This window comes from Hylaeus anthracinus, unplaced genomic scaffold, assembly GCF_026225885.1.
Source record: "Hylaeus anthracinus isolate JK02 unplaced genomic scaffold, UHH_iyHylAnth1.0_haploid 12002, whole genome shotgun sequence".
NCBI classification, from domain to species: domain Eukaryota; kingdom Metazoa; phylum Arthropoda; class Insecta; order Hymenoptera; family Colletidae; genus Hylaeus; species Hylaeus anthracinus.
Window position 1 is genome coordinate 14,842,756 of NW_026534349.1, and position 12,904 is coordinate 14,855,659.

The 12,904-nt window shown below is 41.3% G+C and overlaps 1 protein-coding gene and 1 long non-coding RNA gene across 7 annotated transcripts in view; one reads left to right on the forward strand and one right to left on the reverse strand.

The window, feature by feature from the left end:
- Positions 1–12,904, reverse strand: part of LOC128891727 (uncharacterized) — a 190,111-nt gene that overhangs the window by 150,064 nt on the left and 27,143 nt on the right. The window lies entirely within an intron of this gene.
- The window catches only part of LOC128891673 (protein split ends), a 139,850-nt gene that overhangs the window by 110,906 nt on the left and 16,040 nt on the right, over positions 1–12,904 (forward strand). For 3 of the 6 annotated variants that reach the window (XM_054151343.1, XM_054151348.1, XM_054151347.1), the window contains exons 3-7: positions 3,103–3,929; positions 6,294–6,940; positions 9,451–9,631; positions 11,138–11,429; positions 12,042–12,782. In XM_054151343.1, the coding sequence (XP_054007318.1) occupies positions 3,103–3,929; positions 6,294–6,940; positions 9,451–9,631; positions 11,138–11,429; positions 12,042–12,782 (2,688 nt within the window). Of the gene's footprint in view, positions 1–3,102; positions 3,930–6,293; positions 6,941–9,450; positions 9,632–10,097; positions 10,205–11,137; positions 11,430–12,041; positions 12,783–12,904 lie in introns of those variants that run through there. The other 3 variants (XM_054151345.1, XM_054151346.1, XM_054151349.1) reach the window with 3 other exon arrangements.

A 12,904-nucleotide genomic window follows, 5' to 3' on the forward strand; every position in this document is an offset into this window, starting at 1 on the left:
CTTCTTCTTCTTCTTCTTCTTCTTCTTCTTCTTCTTCTTCTTCTTCTCTCTCTCTCTCTCTCTCTCTCTCTTTTAATGAATGTAAAAAACGAACAATTGTAAGACTAATATATTAGGTATAACCAAATTATAGTCAAGTTATATAATTATAAATAAAACTCACTTCGATTCAGCGAGGAAAACGGTTGCGCGCCACTGGCGTATGGTAACGGAATGAACACGAGGAGGCGTCGGGTGAAAGGCCGCTGATTCTTATACGCGATTACACGGTCGTGCATGCCGTTGCATCGGACACAGAGAGAGAGAGAAAGAGGAGAATCCACCTATGCACGCGCATAAACACATTGAGGAAAGAGTGGTAAGATACACGGGCGAACTTCGACGCAGCATCATGATAACGAGCCACGTTTTCGAACTTTAACCTCGACGAGTACGACCGTTCCGATAAAGATGTAAGTAGGAAGAGCGGTTAGTGTCAGACGACGAGGAAAAATCTTATTATTCGAGGAACAGAGACGAGACCCGACGCCGACGCTTGTCGTGTTGCAGTGTCTTTCATGAACGCTTAAATCTATGCTTTTGACGAATTAGTCGTTATTACGATAATTTCAGGTACAGTGGAACGAGTGGAACGAGTGGAACGATCCACTCGAGACACACTTGAGTATGTAGTTTGTTAAGTGATACGCTTGTTAGGTACACGACGACAAATGTGTTTTTCCCTGGTGGAAATGAAAAAACGACAGCTGTGCAACCATGGCTATGTTCGTTTTAAGTAATTTAGAATTAAGTCGTTTTTATTATTAGCCGTGGAAATTAATTCTGTGCCTTTTTAAGGCACACTTGCCATTTATTTGTAAAGACAAACCGTACAATTTTTAATCATCCCTCGGTCGCGTATTCCAAAAGAGCACATGTAGTTGTAAAACCAAATATCAAAGCGATCTGTGTGATTCATTACCATGTTGATACTTACACAACAAAATGGAGGGTAAATATTTCTACTTGAAGTAGGGTCATGATTAAAAAATAAATAGAACAATAATTTCTACTTTTAATAATTGTCGGGTACTAGATATTAATTATTGTACAGTATTATAATATAATATTATTATTGCATATTATAATCATACATAGCAGATCAATGAAATCATCATCTTAATATTTCTCCAACATTAATCAATAATAACAATAATAATATCTATAGTCAGTTATGTCTCTTTTTTTGAGAATATCGATTTTAGAACGTTTATGTTGTTTATGTTGTATAGAAATTATCAATACGCGCATGGAAATAACATTAATGACATAAATGCAATATTCCGCATGGTCGTTCTCCTCGAATTTAATGATGCAAGGTTGATGTTCGGGTTCCAAGTATAAACCGAGTTAGCATTTGAGACGCATAACGACCAACGGCCGCGAGAACTTGAAATAACATTCACCTGGCTGGCGCCAGGGACGTCGGAGGAGTAATTGATGATTGGAGGAAGTTTCATCAAAATTTACCAATTGCTGCTACATAGGATGACGAGATTAGGATATATTTTCAATTGTGTACCTCAGTGTTTTTTTCTTTTTTCTTTTTTCTTTTTTTCATAACGAGAGGGGTGGGTAGGTGAAAGAAAAGGGGAAAGAAAATTTAAAAAACATACAAATATGAATAACCTCAATATATTTTTCAAAAGTTTATCAATTACAGGAATATATTTTTCAATTATTATTTCCTTCGTCTTATTCAGTAAATAATTTCCATTCTCAAATACTATCTGAATTAATACTATATGAAAATTCTCAATTTATTATCATGTATCGCATTATTTATGATACAGAGTGCAGGGCATATCAGTTATTTCTTGACACAAGAGTTTTGCAAACATTTAATTTCCTAAGAAGCTTTCTTGAAATATTTGTTTATATTTAACTTTCTGAGGGATGAATTTTAAATGGATTTTCTTTTGCTTTAATTGAATACAAACAAACCAAAGCGGTCTTTATCTGTAGACCTTTAATGTTGTATATTTTTGTAATTCTAAAAGGTATTATGATTGTAGATAACAGTAATTTTGATGTACAAGCAAACGTACACAAATGCGTCAATATTCCTCAAGGGATTAATAAGTATCGTGAAAAATTTAGTCAATCACAATTAGTAAGTAATAACGGCTTAATTTTAAACGAGCTACAATAAACATAGAAAAAATGGAAATCACTGGTGTGTACTTACATATCTCTTTGTTGAAAAAGAAGATATCTGAGGTTACCGAGGTTACATTTCTTATTTTATTCATTCACGCGTCACGTATATAGTGTATCCCTGCATTTGCGTAACGAGGACGTTGCACAAAATAAATAAATAGTTATAAATTAATCTGTTATTTTTCACGCTAACACGCACGAAATGATTGACAGTCTTCACTAGTCCGCTATAGATTAACGACCAACGGTCCATTTGTTCGTGTAAAGAAGTTTGATATTCGAGCAATCTTATCGATGACTTCATGGAATTATTAAACTCTATTTGCTATTGCAAACAATGCTTTTTCTTTTAATACGCATCGTTAAAGAGGAAGGGAATCGATAGAACTCGAAATGTTACTAAATGTATTGTGCATTCCTGTATAGTTTGAGAAACACGTCTTATAATTATTAGGATGATACGATGACAAGCTATAATTAGCTAGCTTGGTAGCTATTAAATCTGTACTTGCTAGCCTACACAATATAATCATAATTAGTAATTGTAAGAGAAAACACGTGGATTTGTACAATTTCTCATTTAGCTCGATTTGGAACTATTGTCTCCGACCAAAACGAATATTATTCAACGTCCTTTTGTAAGTAACTTCGTGAGTAACGTATCGCTCGAAAGATCGTTTTCAAAGTGTTTAGTACCAAACAATTTGATTCCACGTGAAATATTTTTGCATCTAATTGAAATAAACTCGCGAGAGTGACGCCAAACAGCACAAATCAAACGAACTTTTTGATCGATCTAACATTTCACTTGTTTCTATCTTTTCTCGCCAGTCTCCTTGCACGCGTACGTCGATCGTTCGAAAAGCATCATGTCTAACGGCGTCATTGACTTGGATGTTTCAGAAGTTCGGAGGATCATGGATCCGGCGTCGTTAGCGGGGTCGGAGTCAGCGGAGTCGGCGTGGTTGGTGTCGTCGGTTCCGGGATCGTCAGCGGCAGCGTCGTCAGCGGAGTCAGCGGCGGCGTCAGCAGCGGCAGCAGCGTCGCTGTCGGCGTCGGAGTCGCAAGCGGCGGAGGTAGCGCCGTCGGGGGTGGTATCGGCGTCGTCGTCGGCGGCGGCGTCGGTACCAGTAGCGGTGGCGGCGGCATTAACGACAGAGAGAGGGACCGAGAGAGGGAGAGGGACAGAGATCGAGACAGGGATCGGGACAGGGACCGTGACAGAGACAGGGAGAGAGAGAGGGACAGGGAGAGGGAGAGGGATCGGGAGAGGGAACGCGAAAGAGACAGAGACAGGGAACGAGGCGGCGAGGGCTTCGAGTCACGTGGCTCCCACGGAAGTTTCTACAGCAACGAGAGAAGCGGTCGAGGGGTCGGTTCCGGGGGTGGTGTCGGCGGTGTCGGTGGCGTCGTCGGCGGCGGCGGCGGCGTCGTCGTCGTTGGCGGCCATCCGGCTGATCCTTCTCCCGGTGATCCTGGCGGCTACATACCCCGCGCCCGTCCACCTCCTGCCAGCTCATACCACGTGACATCGACCAGGGCGAGGGATCGGCTTTACTCGAGAACCGGCCCGTATGCCTCCGGGCCGCCGCCCCCGCCCCATTTAGACCGTCATCGTGGTGGCCTGCCACCGTCCTCCTGGTCGGCCTACGAGTCGACGACCTCGAGATACGGGAACGCACCGCCGCCACCCTCGCCTGCCAACAACGACGCCTACCAGGACGAGCAAGGTAATTGTCTTTATACGTGTACACCCGGTGCGACCAGCCTTCTGGCCACCTTTGGCTCTTGCGCGAGGCATGCTCCTCGCCGCGACGGTTTTGCGTCTGCGTCCGCGGCTGCGTCCACGTGTGCGTTTCCGCAGGTGGATCCGTGTTGCTTTTACCTCAGTGTTTCTCAACCATTTGCATCGTTAGTGCGTATATGCGCGTAATTCGTCTGGTTACCATCGGCACGGCGCATATGCAATACAGATATCTGGCGTAAACGAAGACGGCAATTATTTCCTAAACGATCGAAAATGTCAAACAATGTGTTAAATACATTGCTACAATAAGATAATTTTAGGTAATTGCTACAAGAATATATAATAAAAAGTATGGGGTTCGATTGAAAAATTTATACGTGAACTTCGCTAGACTCTTTTAGGTCATTTCAAGATCAAATAATTATCATCACCGTATGTATCCCACCATACCATACAACATTTATCTAACATATTTGTTCATATTTTTAATTGCTTAGGAAACAATTGCTGTCTCCTATTATACCAGACATTTGAAGATATCTTGTGTAGATTGTTGACCATAAGAAAAAGAAAAAGATACATTTTATCAGCGTGATCATTGCTATGTGGCTCTATACATCGAATATTTCAATGTGCTGAAAAATAGTTAGATTTTATCTCTTTTGTTATTATTAACCCTTGGCGCTCCATTAGTTCCTCTATGGCGCCATTGATGTATACTATACGTACAGGTCCGTGCCGTAGCACTGATCTATTATAGGCTTGACCTGCTGAAACTGCCTGGGGGTGGAATAGATTAACGAACTAAATTTTTAATGAACTAATGAACTAAAAAGGAGAATAACGTTTTTATTTATGCCACGTTACTTTTACTCATACATATGTTTGGAAACATTTTCGTTTAAATACAATCAGGGCAAGTTTCGGTGATAAGAATGAATTATCCGCTTTTTTATGTGATGCAAATCGGTTAACCCTTACTCTGTAAATCAGGGTCACTCGTGTTCGAGTGAGTTTGAAAGATAGATGTACTTCGTAAACCGATTCGAAGAAACCGTCTGGCAATTCAAGTTATTCTTGAAATGTTTCGTTCAAAACTTAATTTGGTAGGTTTAAAGAAGTATGTATGAATTCTTTTATATTTTCAAAGCGACTTTTACAGAATGAAAAACGTGTCGGTTATGAATGACAGTGGTTTACGGTTCAAGGATTAACGACACACTTCGGGTAGAACCTAAGGGGCCCCATTCATTAATTATATAGGGGTCCCGAGAGGGGAGGGAGTTAAATATCTTTACATGACCGTATGAACATAACAAGAATAAAAGCTTAGAATTGAACGTACTTCAAATCGAATTCAAACTCGACCCAATATAGCCGGATTAAATCTATATGTCATGATTACTTTTTACAACGCCAAATTAAGGAATTGATTTTAAGAAATAGCAAGAAAATGGCAAGTGTTTTTCGTGAAATTACCTGAAAGAGAAATAGTGACCCTGTTTGTCTTTAGACTAGTCGATTCTAAAATAAGATGATTTATGCAGTTAATGGCTGTAGAAATTGCATCATGGCAAATATATAAAAGCCTTCAGTTCGATTCTGTTACGTGTATTATACAATCGGTAATTGAATGTTATTCGTCATTAAACGTCTAATTTACATTAATAGAAAGCCTAATTTATTCGAATGAAACCATTTAGCGTAATCTACCTCATAGTAACGCATTCCACGTATTCACCGGACTGTATTTTTGCGTAGTGGTGCAATTTCCATGGCTGCTAGTGTAATTATTAACCTTTTCACGAGAAAGCATTTTTGGAAGTTAGGTTCATTTCGTAAGCTTAGAATCATCTCATTGCTCATATATATATATATTTACTTACGTACTTTAATACATATACTAATAAGAAATTTTATTTATTTTACTTGTTTAATAATTATACTATATATATTTCATAATATTCTCTTGCTTGAGATCTGGATACTTACTTTCAAAGTGTTAAAATTCATTTATTGTATGCTAAGTGTGCTGAAAGATAAAAGTTTTTATCCCAGCGGTCACTAGAATCGTACACGTAGATTTCACGGCTAATGACTATCATTAAACATAATAATAATAATGATGATGATGATGATGATGATGATGATGATGATGATGACGATGATGATGAAATTGAAAGTACATGTGTACTTTATACATGTGTACTATTTGGCTAGAATAACTCGTGAAAGGGTTAATCCTATCGTTCGTACAAAATATGCGAAACGTATGCAATACGATAAAACATGTATACGCATAAATGTTTGCAGGCGAATAATAATTATTATTATATACGTTGTGTAGATTACATTCGTCGTGTTGTTCCACTAGGCGGCGGCGGAGGCGGCGGCAGCAGTAGCAGCGGCGTGCTACGACAGCACAAAAAGCAGCGCAGAAAATCGCGAAGCGGAAGCAGCTCACCGAGTGGCAGTAGCCGTTCCGGTAGCAGCAGCAGCAGCCGCAGCGGCAGTTCCGCTGGCAGCACTTCCGGGGGCAGTACGTCGCCCGGCAGTTCGCCACACCGCACCGGAAATGCCGCCGTCACCGAGGACCGCAGGCCGCTGGCTATCTGCGTACGTAATTTACCGGCGCGCAGCAGCGACACCTCCCTCAAGGATGGCCTCTTCCACGAATACAAGAAACACGGGAAAGTGACGTGGGTGAAGGTCGTGGGGGCGGCCGGCGACCGTTACGCCCTGGTATGCTTCAAGAAACCCGAGGACGTGGAGAAGGCCCTCGAGGTGTCGCACGACAAACTATTTTTCGGCTGTAAGATCGAGGTCGCGCCCTATCAGGGTTACGATGTCGAGGACAACGAGTTCCGGCCTTACGAGGCCGAGCTCGACGAGTACCATCCGAAAGCGACGCGAACGCTCTTCATCGGGAACCTCGAGAAGGACGTCACCGCGTCCGAGCTTAGGAAGCATTTCGAGCCTTTCGGCGAGATAATAGTAAGTTGCGTATGGTTTCTTCCCTTCATTTCGCGCACAACCGAAAACGTGGTACAGCACATCCCCTACGTTGCTCCGTGCAATTCACGCAAAGACTTCTATATCTTTTGTTGTATTTTTATGAGAGTAGCATCGGTACTATTTAATAGTACTCGGTGTTCGGACGATTTTTAATTATAGTACTGTCCCTCGGGTTGTCACACCGACACACACTGTAATTCAAAGTAGTATGCGTATGATCGTGTTTGGATTAATTTTCATTTGGGAAAACCTACCCAATCCATTGATAATACTTTCATAAAGATGTAATCATACGTATGAAAACTTTTCCTCGTCTAATTGTTTACGCGTATTTAGATTCGAGATGATAATCGCTATCTACCCTGTTTTCAAGTGAATTGTTTCACCTAATTTTGTCACTTGAAAATGGGATTACCAGCAACGTTTACGAAAACCAACTGACCATTCACAAATGAGTAAAAGCATAAATTATTTAAATGAAATGTAGGCATCGTAACTGCAGTAAAAATGGTTTAACCCATACTTTATTCAGACTATCGCCAATTACACGGCAATAATTGGAAACCGAGTTCTCAATTAGTCGGGGTTAAGTTTGAAATACAAAGGGTCATTCCAGGAATCGACCTTTTGTATTTGGAGTCGAAGTCCAGCCACGCGTGAAACGTTCAACGAGGAAAGTGAATGAGTTACAACAAGAATAAACGCAATAGCTAGCGGGCCTCGTACTAGCTAGGAACTCGGTGATCGAACTTTAAAGCGATGGCGAACGTGTGTCGGTGTGTGACAGACACTAAGGTAACTGGGATCTGCTGAAAATTTTAAAATATAGATTAGGACACGTATTAGAATTTATTTAAAATATTGCATACCAATTTGTTATGAAAACTCAACAATCTTGTTCATGGTGCCTACATTATCTCTTTGAAGTTTCAACTGATAGCTCAACTTTAGATCGAGATAAATTTTTTAAATAAAATTGACTACCATACTCGTTAAAGGTCTTCGAGCAAACTCAAATGCGACTCGAGCGTGACTTTAAGTACGTACTGTAACTTTAAAAGAGGAATGATTTTGAACAAAGATTATACACACACTCTCTCTCTCTCTCTCTCTCTCTCTCTCTGTAATATGTACCACGATTTCGGCTGTGCGCTGTATTTAGTAATGAATTTTGCAAAGAACACACGATGGTCTGAAACGTTCCTGGATATTTTTTCAAACGAGAAAGGATTGATAGATTGACAGAGTTAATCCGTTCTGCGTTTATGATCAGCGATTCGCTATCCTTGACTTCGGATCGTCCACTACCAGCGTATCGCATTATACTTGGTTTCCTGTTTTCTCATAATGTTGACATTAGTATTCCGACAGAACGCGAAGTAATGCTCGAAAATGATATTTAAATTTTGTTGACTGCATTAATACGTCCTTGTGATTTGAAATTAAGATTTCGGATAGAAGTAATGCTTCTGTGCGATACGCACATGAATTAACCATCGATTGCGGAATATAAATTAAGTAAATATATTTATATAATAGAGTAAAATTTATTAATACACGTGGTTCAAAAAAATTAAAGATTCGTCTACTAAAGTGGTCTATCGCTCGACTATTTTAAAACTGTTAATAACAAGTTAAACGTTCAATGAAAATATTGTTTTATTAAGTTCGCAGTATTTATTCTGAACCACATTTTTTAATTGTTTTGAACAGTGCTCTTTTAAATAAATAGAAAATGAGAATAGAAATCTAGTGTACAGGATGTTTCATATTGCGACAAGATATTGTACAAATGAAGATTTTACTCTACGTACTTGAGTAACTAATCAGTTTACTGTAATAATAAATTCAATTTATTCGGGCCATATTATATTTGTATCGAGTAATATACACAAAAGTGTATGTTACATGTTGTAAGTTCATTTAATGTTAGCTGTTATGACTTTGATGTATTAACGATCTGTGATTGTTCACGATTCTCTTTAAATTATAAACGGCATTAGCAGACGTGTGGCCAATTTTTTCAGGATTAATTCTTAATGCGTAAAGAAATCTAATAGTTCTTTACCAATTTATAATCTTAGCCTTCGTTGCCCAGATGTAATCAATTAAAGTTAACGATGCGGTAGATAGTAAAATGGGAAAGGATTTTCTTTATTCATATTGACATAAGGAATTAATCTTGAAAAAGAAGTATTAATCCGATTATTTAAAAGGGTAACTTCTTACGTTGAATTTGCAATGTTATTAGAAATGACTGATTACGATACTAAAACTTGATAGATACGAAAGTATTTAGAATGAAATATTTCTTCTGAAAATGACTTTTCGAAGAAACGATGAAAATTGTACGCTCGTTACGAAACATTCTGTACAGGAAGTTTAAAATTGCGTACGGCATCGATTTAAATCACGTCGAGATTTAAGCATCGATGAATCGCTAGTTGTGCGAACAGAAAAGTGAACACGATGTTTGTTTGATCTTCCAGGAAATAGATATTAAGAAACAGGGCGCGGTGTCAAGCTATGCTTTCTGCCAATACTCCGACATCGGTAGCGTCGTCAAAGCTATGCGATCGATGGACGGCGAACACCTGGGTGCAAATCGAATAAAACTTGGATTTGGAAAGTCGATGCCCACGTCCTGTGTTTGGGTCGATGGCATTGGAGGTAATTATCATAAAGCGTTGCAACACCTTTCCTGCCGAATTGGCTTTTCAAGAAACTATCGACACGATTCAATTTTATTATACCGAGCGAAATGGTAGCTTCTCCCGATCGAACAAGTAACGAATTACTTTGAACCGTTAGGTATCTCGGTAAGTCCTGGTGAAACTATGCTCGACGTCAACTTAATTGGCCGCTCAAGGCCATCGAGGGGTAACTCCCATCGTACCGTTTAGCTACAATGCCGCTCTATCTCTCGTCTCGTGACAGTAAATAATGCCAGTAAAACAGAAACAGGGACATCGGGTTACAGGAGTTCTGCCCAACGTGAGCTACGAAGCTCAGGGTCCTTCCCCCGTTCTGTCTCCGTTGGTATGGTACAGAAACGCTGGCTGATGCCGCGTTGCGTGTGCGTAGTAGCCCGTGCAAATAAGTACAGTGTGGAATGTAAAGGGGGACGAAGCTGTACACTGGACCGACTTGGCGAGCGTCTACGGGAGTAAGTAAACGTATGAGTGAAAGAAGAGTACATCAAGAAGACCACCAGCGACGGTTGTACTACGATGAAGTGTTTCTGTGAGTCAAAACGTGTTTGTTCATCCATGTATTTGAAAAAAATTTGTTTGTAGCGATACCCCCAAGAGAAGGGGGTAGTTCGTGACGTCACTCATAGTGGGGACGCGGCCTTGAGCGGCCAACTAAGTTGGCGTCGAGCATAGTTCCGAAAGGGCGCGGCTCACACCTTTTGCAAATATCACACTTTTCTCATTATATGATGTTGCACAGAACATCCAGTTCCACGTAAGGCTGAGTTGAGCTTGCAACTATCTTGGCCAAGTAGAACGATCATTTATCATCCATAGAAATGAATACGAAGCGGGTCTGATGAAAGAGTTGCCAATAGTAATAAAGTGAATCGTCGGTAAGTGTCGCAGAGTCGGGATTGTGACAGTTATCGACTAAACGATGTTAACAATCGTTGTTATCTCCCCTCGTTGCGATATTCAGATATATCAGAATTTTTATAGTCATATAACTTACTACGAAAACTGCAAATATAGTAGTAACATAATAGAATTCGTACTTATTTCGAGACATTTAGTTTAGTATCATGCTCTTCCCAGTGGAAATGTTTGTTCCGTTTTATCGAGTGCACATCACACTTGAAAAACAAGAAAAAGAAAGCGTTATTTTATCCCATATTCTTTCTCATCGTTCACGCTTAAACTCTCCATTTAAAGACCATTTGTTAACTGATTTTATTTAAACGTAACATCATTTCTAAACAAAATTCGCGCATTGTAATTCATGCCATACATTTGTGATTTCACACCTTCTGCGTTGGTCGACCGTTAGAGACAATGTCAAGGCTCGCTACGAGTCACCAATTGAAAGCGGCGGGGATAACCATGCGACACTTATCGACGACTCACCGTAGAAATGATATCGTGCGATGAACGACTTGCAGATAAGACGTGTGAAATTACAATTTCTCGAACATTCTTTTAGATTGTATGTCGGAAAAGTACCTGAACATGCAGTTCCATCAGTTCGGACCGATATCACAGGTCGTAGTGGACCGAGAGCGAGGACACGCTCTGGTCTTCTTCGAGCAGATCAGCTGCGCCCAAGCTGCCGTGAAAGAGATGAGAGGAGCAGCGCTTCGGGGGCGTAGGCTTCAAGTGGACTTCGCTTCCAGAGAGTGCCAGGAAACCTTCTACGAGCACCTGGAGCGACAGGGTATCGCTGGTGAAAAACCTTGGGACACGAGGCCTTCTCCAGCAACAACCTTCGATGTCTCGTATGTATATTTTCCGGAACATTGTGTGGTCTTACTCCTAACACTACATTGTGAATCGCTGTATGATAATCGAGGACATATTCTTCCCAACTCGTAAATGTGGGACGAAGAATTCAAGTTACAACGTATGTTAGGTGTCCCGCGAGCTATTCGACAAATTTTCGAAGCGTGTTTAGTAGATTGTTATGGATCAGGAGTACATCATTCCCTGTGTCGGAGTTGAGACCATCAATTTACTTCGAAGCGGAGTAGTTTTCCATTACGCGATGCGTAAATGAACAAAAAACCATTTTTCTATTATATATGTCTGGACTATCGGACTTCGATTTTATTTATGAATTATTCGAAACGACCTAAAAATCGCGCGAAAGGAGTTGATCGCATATCTTAGCCAAGACACCTTTTATACGTGTATTGTAGTACGAATGAGTGATCGTATAACTAAGCAAAAATAACTCTACGCTGTACATTTTCTATTTATCAATGGTACATCGTTCTCCTTAATCCAAGGCTGGCCAACTCAGGGCTAATCTTTCATTCTCTCTACAATATATTGCATATGTCACACGAACACACGAGACCGTGAAAATATAGTACGTTCGTTATTTGAAGGATTCCTTCCAGGCGGGAGCGTAGCAATTTCGACACTGGAGTTACGGTGTCGAACTCGAGTAGCAGGTTCACCCGTTACGAGACGCCTCCGAGGTCGAGAACAACGAGTTACTCCCGCACGTCTGGAGGTGGCAGTACGCCCGGTGCCAGTCCTGCGCATCCCACGGCGATGTCCCGTAGTAGTAGGCGTTCTTATCAAGACACCTATTACGACGGCGACTATAGCGAGCCAGCGCCCCGTCGATTCCGCAGCTACGACGAGTTCAGTCAAGGCAGCGGAGCCAGTCACGATGACTATCAGAGCAGCGTGCTCGGCGATGGTAAGCTCAACGACGACGATTGCCCGCCACCGTCGCGTCGTCACGTCGTCCAGAGCGTGGTGACCAGCGTCGAGCCACCTGCACCGCCACCGCCTTTGTTACCCCCACCGGACATTAGACACCTTCAGAAGGAGCGAGTCCACCTGTTGGAGCAACTCGAAGAGTGTCACAGTAGCGGCGACGAGGTGGGATTCGCCCCGAAGAAGCGCGCGAAACTTGACGGGGCGTCCACGACGATACTGTGCGAGGACGACGAACCCGAAATCGCGTCTTTGCTCGTCACCTCGCACTCCAGTAGAAAGGGTATGGACATTCGACGCGTCAGTGACAGTAAAGTGGTGGTGCATCACGGAACGAGAAGAGGTAGCTGCGAAGGCAGAGGCCCTGGACCTTGTAAACGTCGACGGGATGTTACTAGCAGGTATGCTCGTTTCTCAGTTATTAATATTCAATAATACAATTACTTGAATGATTCAAACGAAGACAGATATGCGAGGCATTCACGATCTGGTTCTTCGTGGTTGATACAACCGAGACATCGGA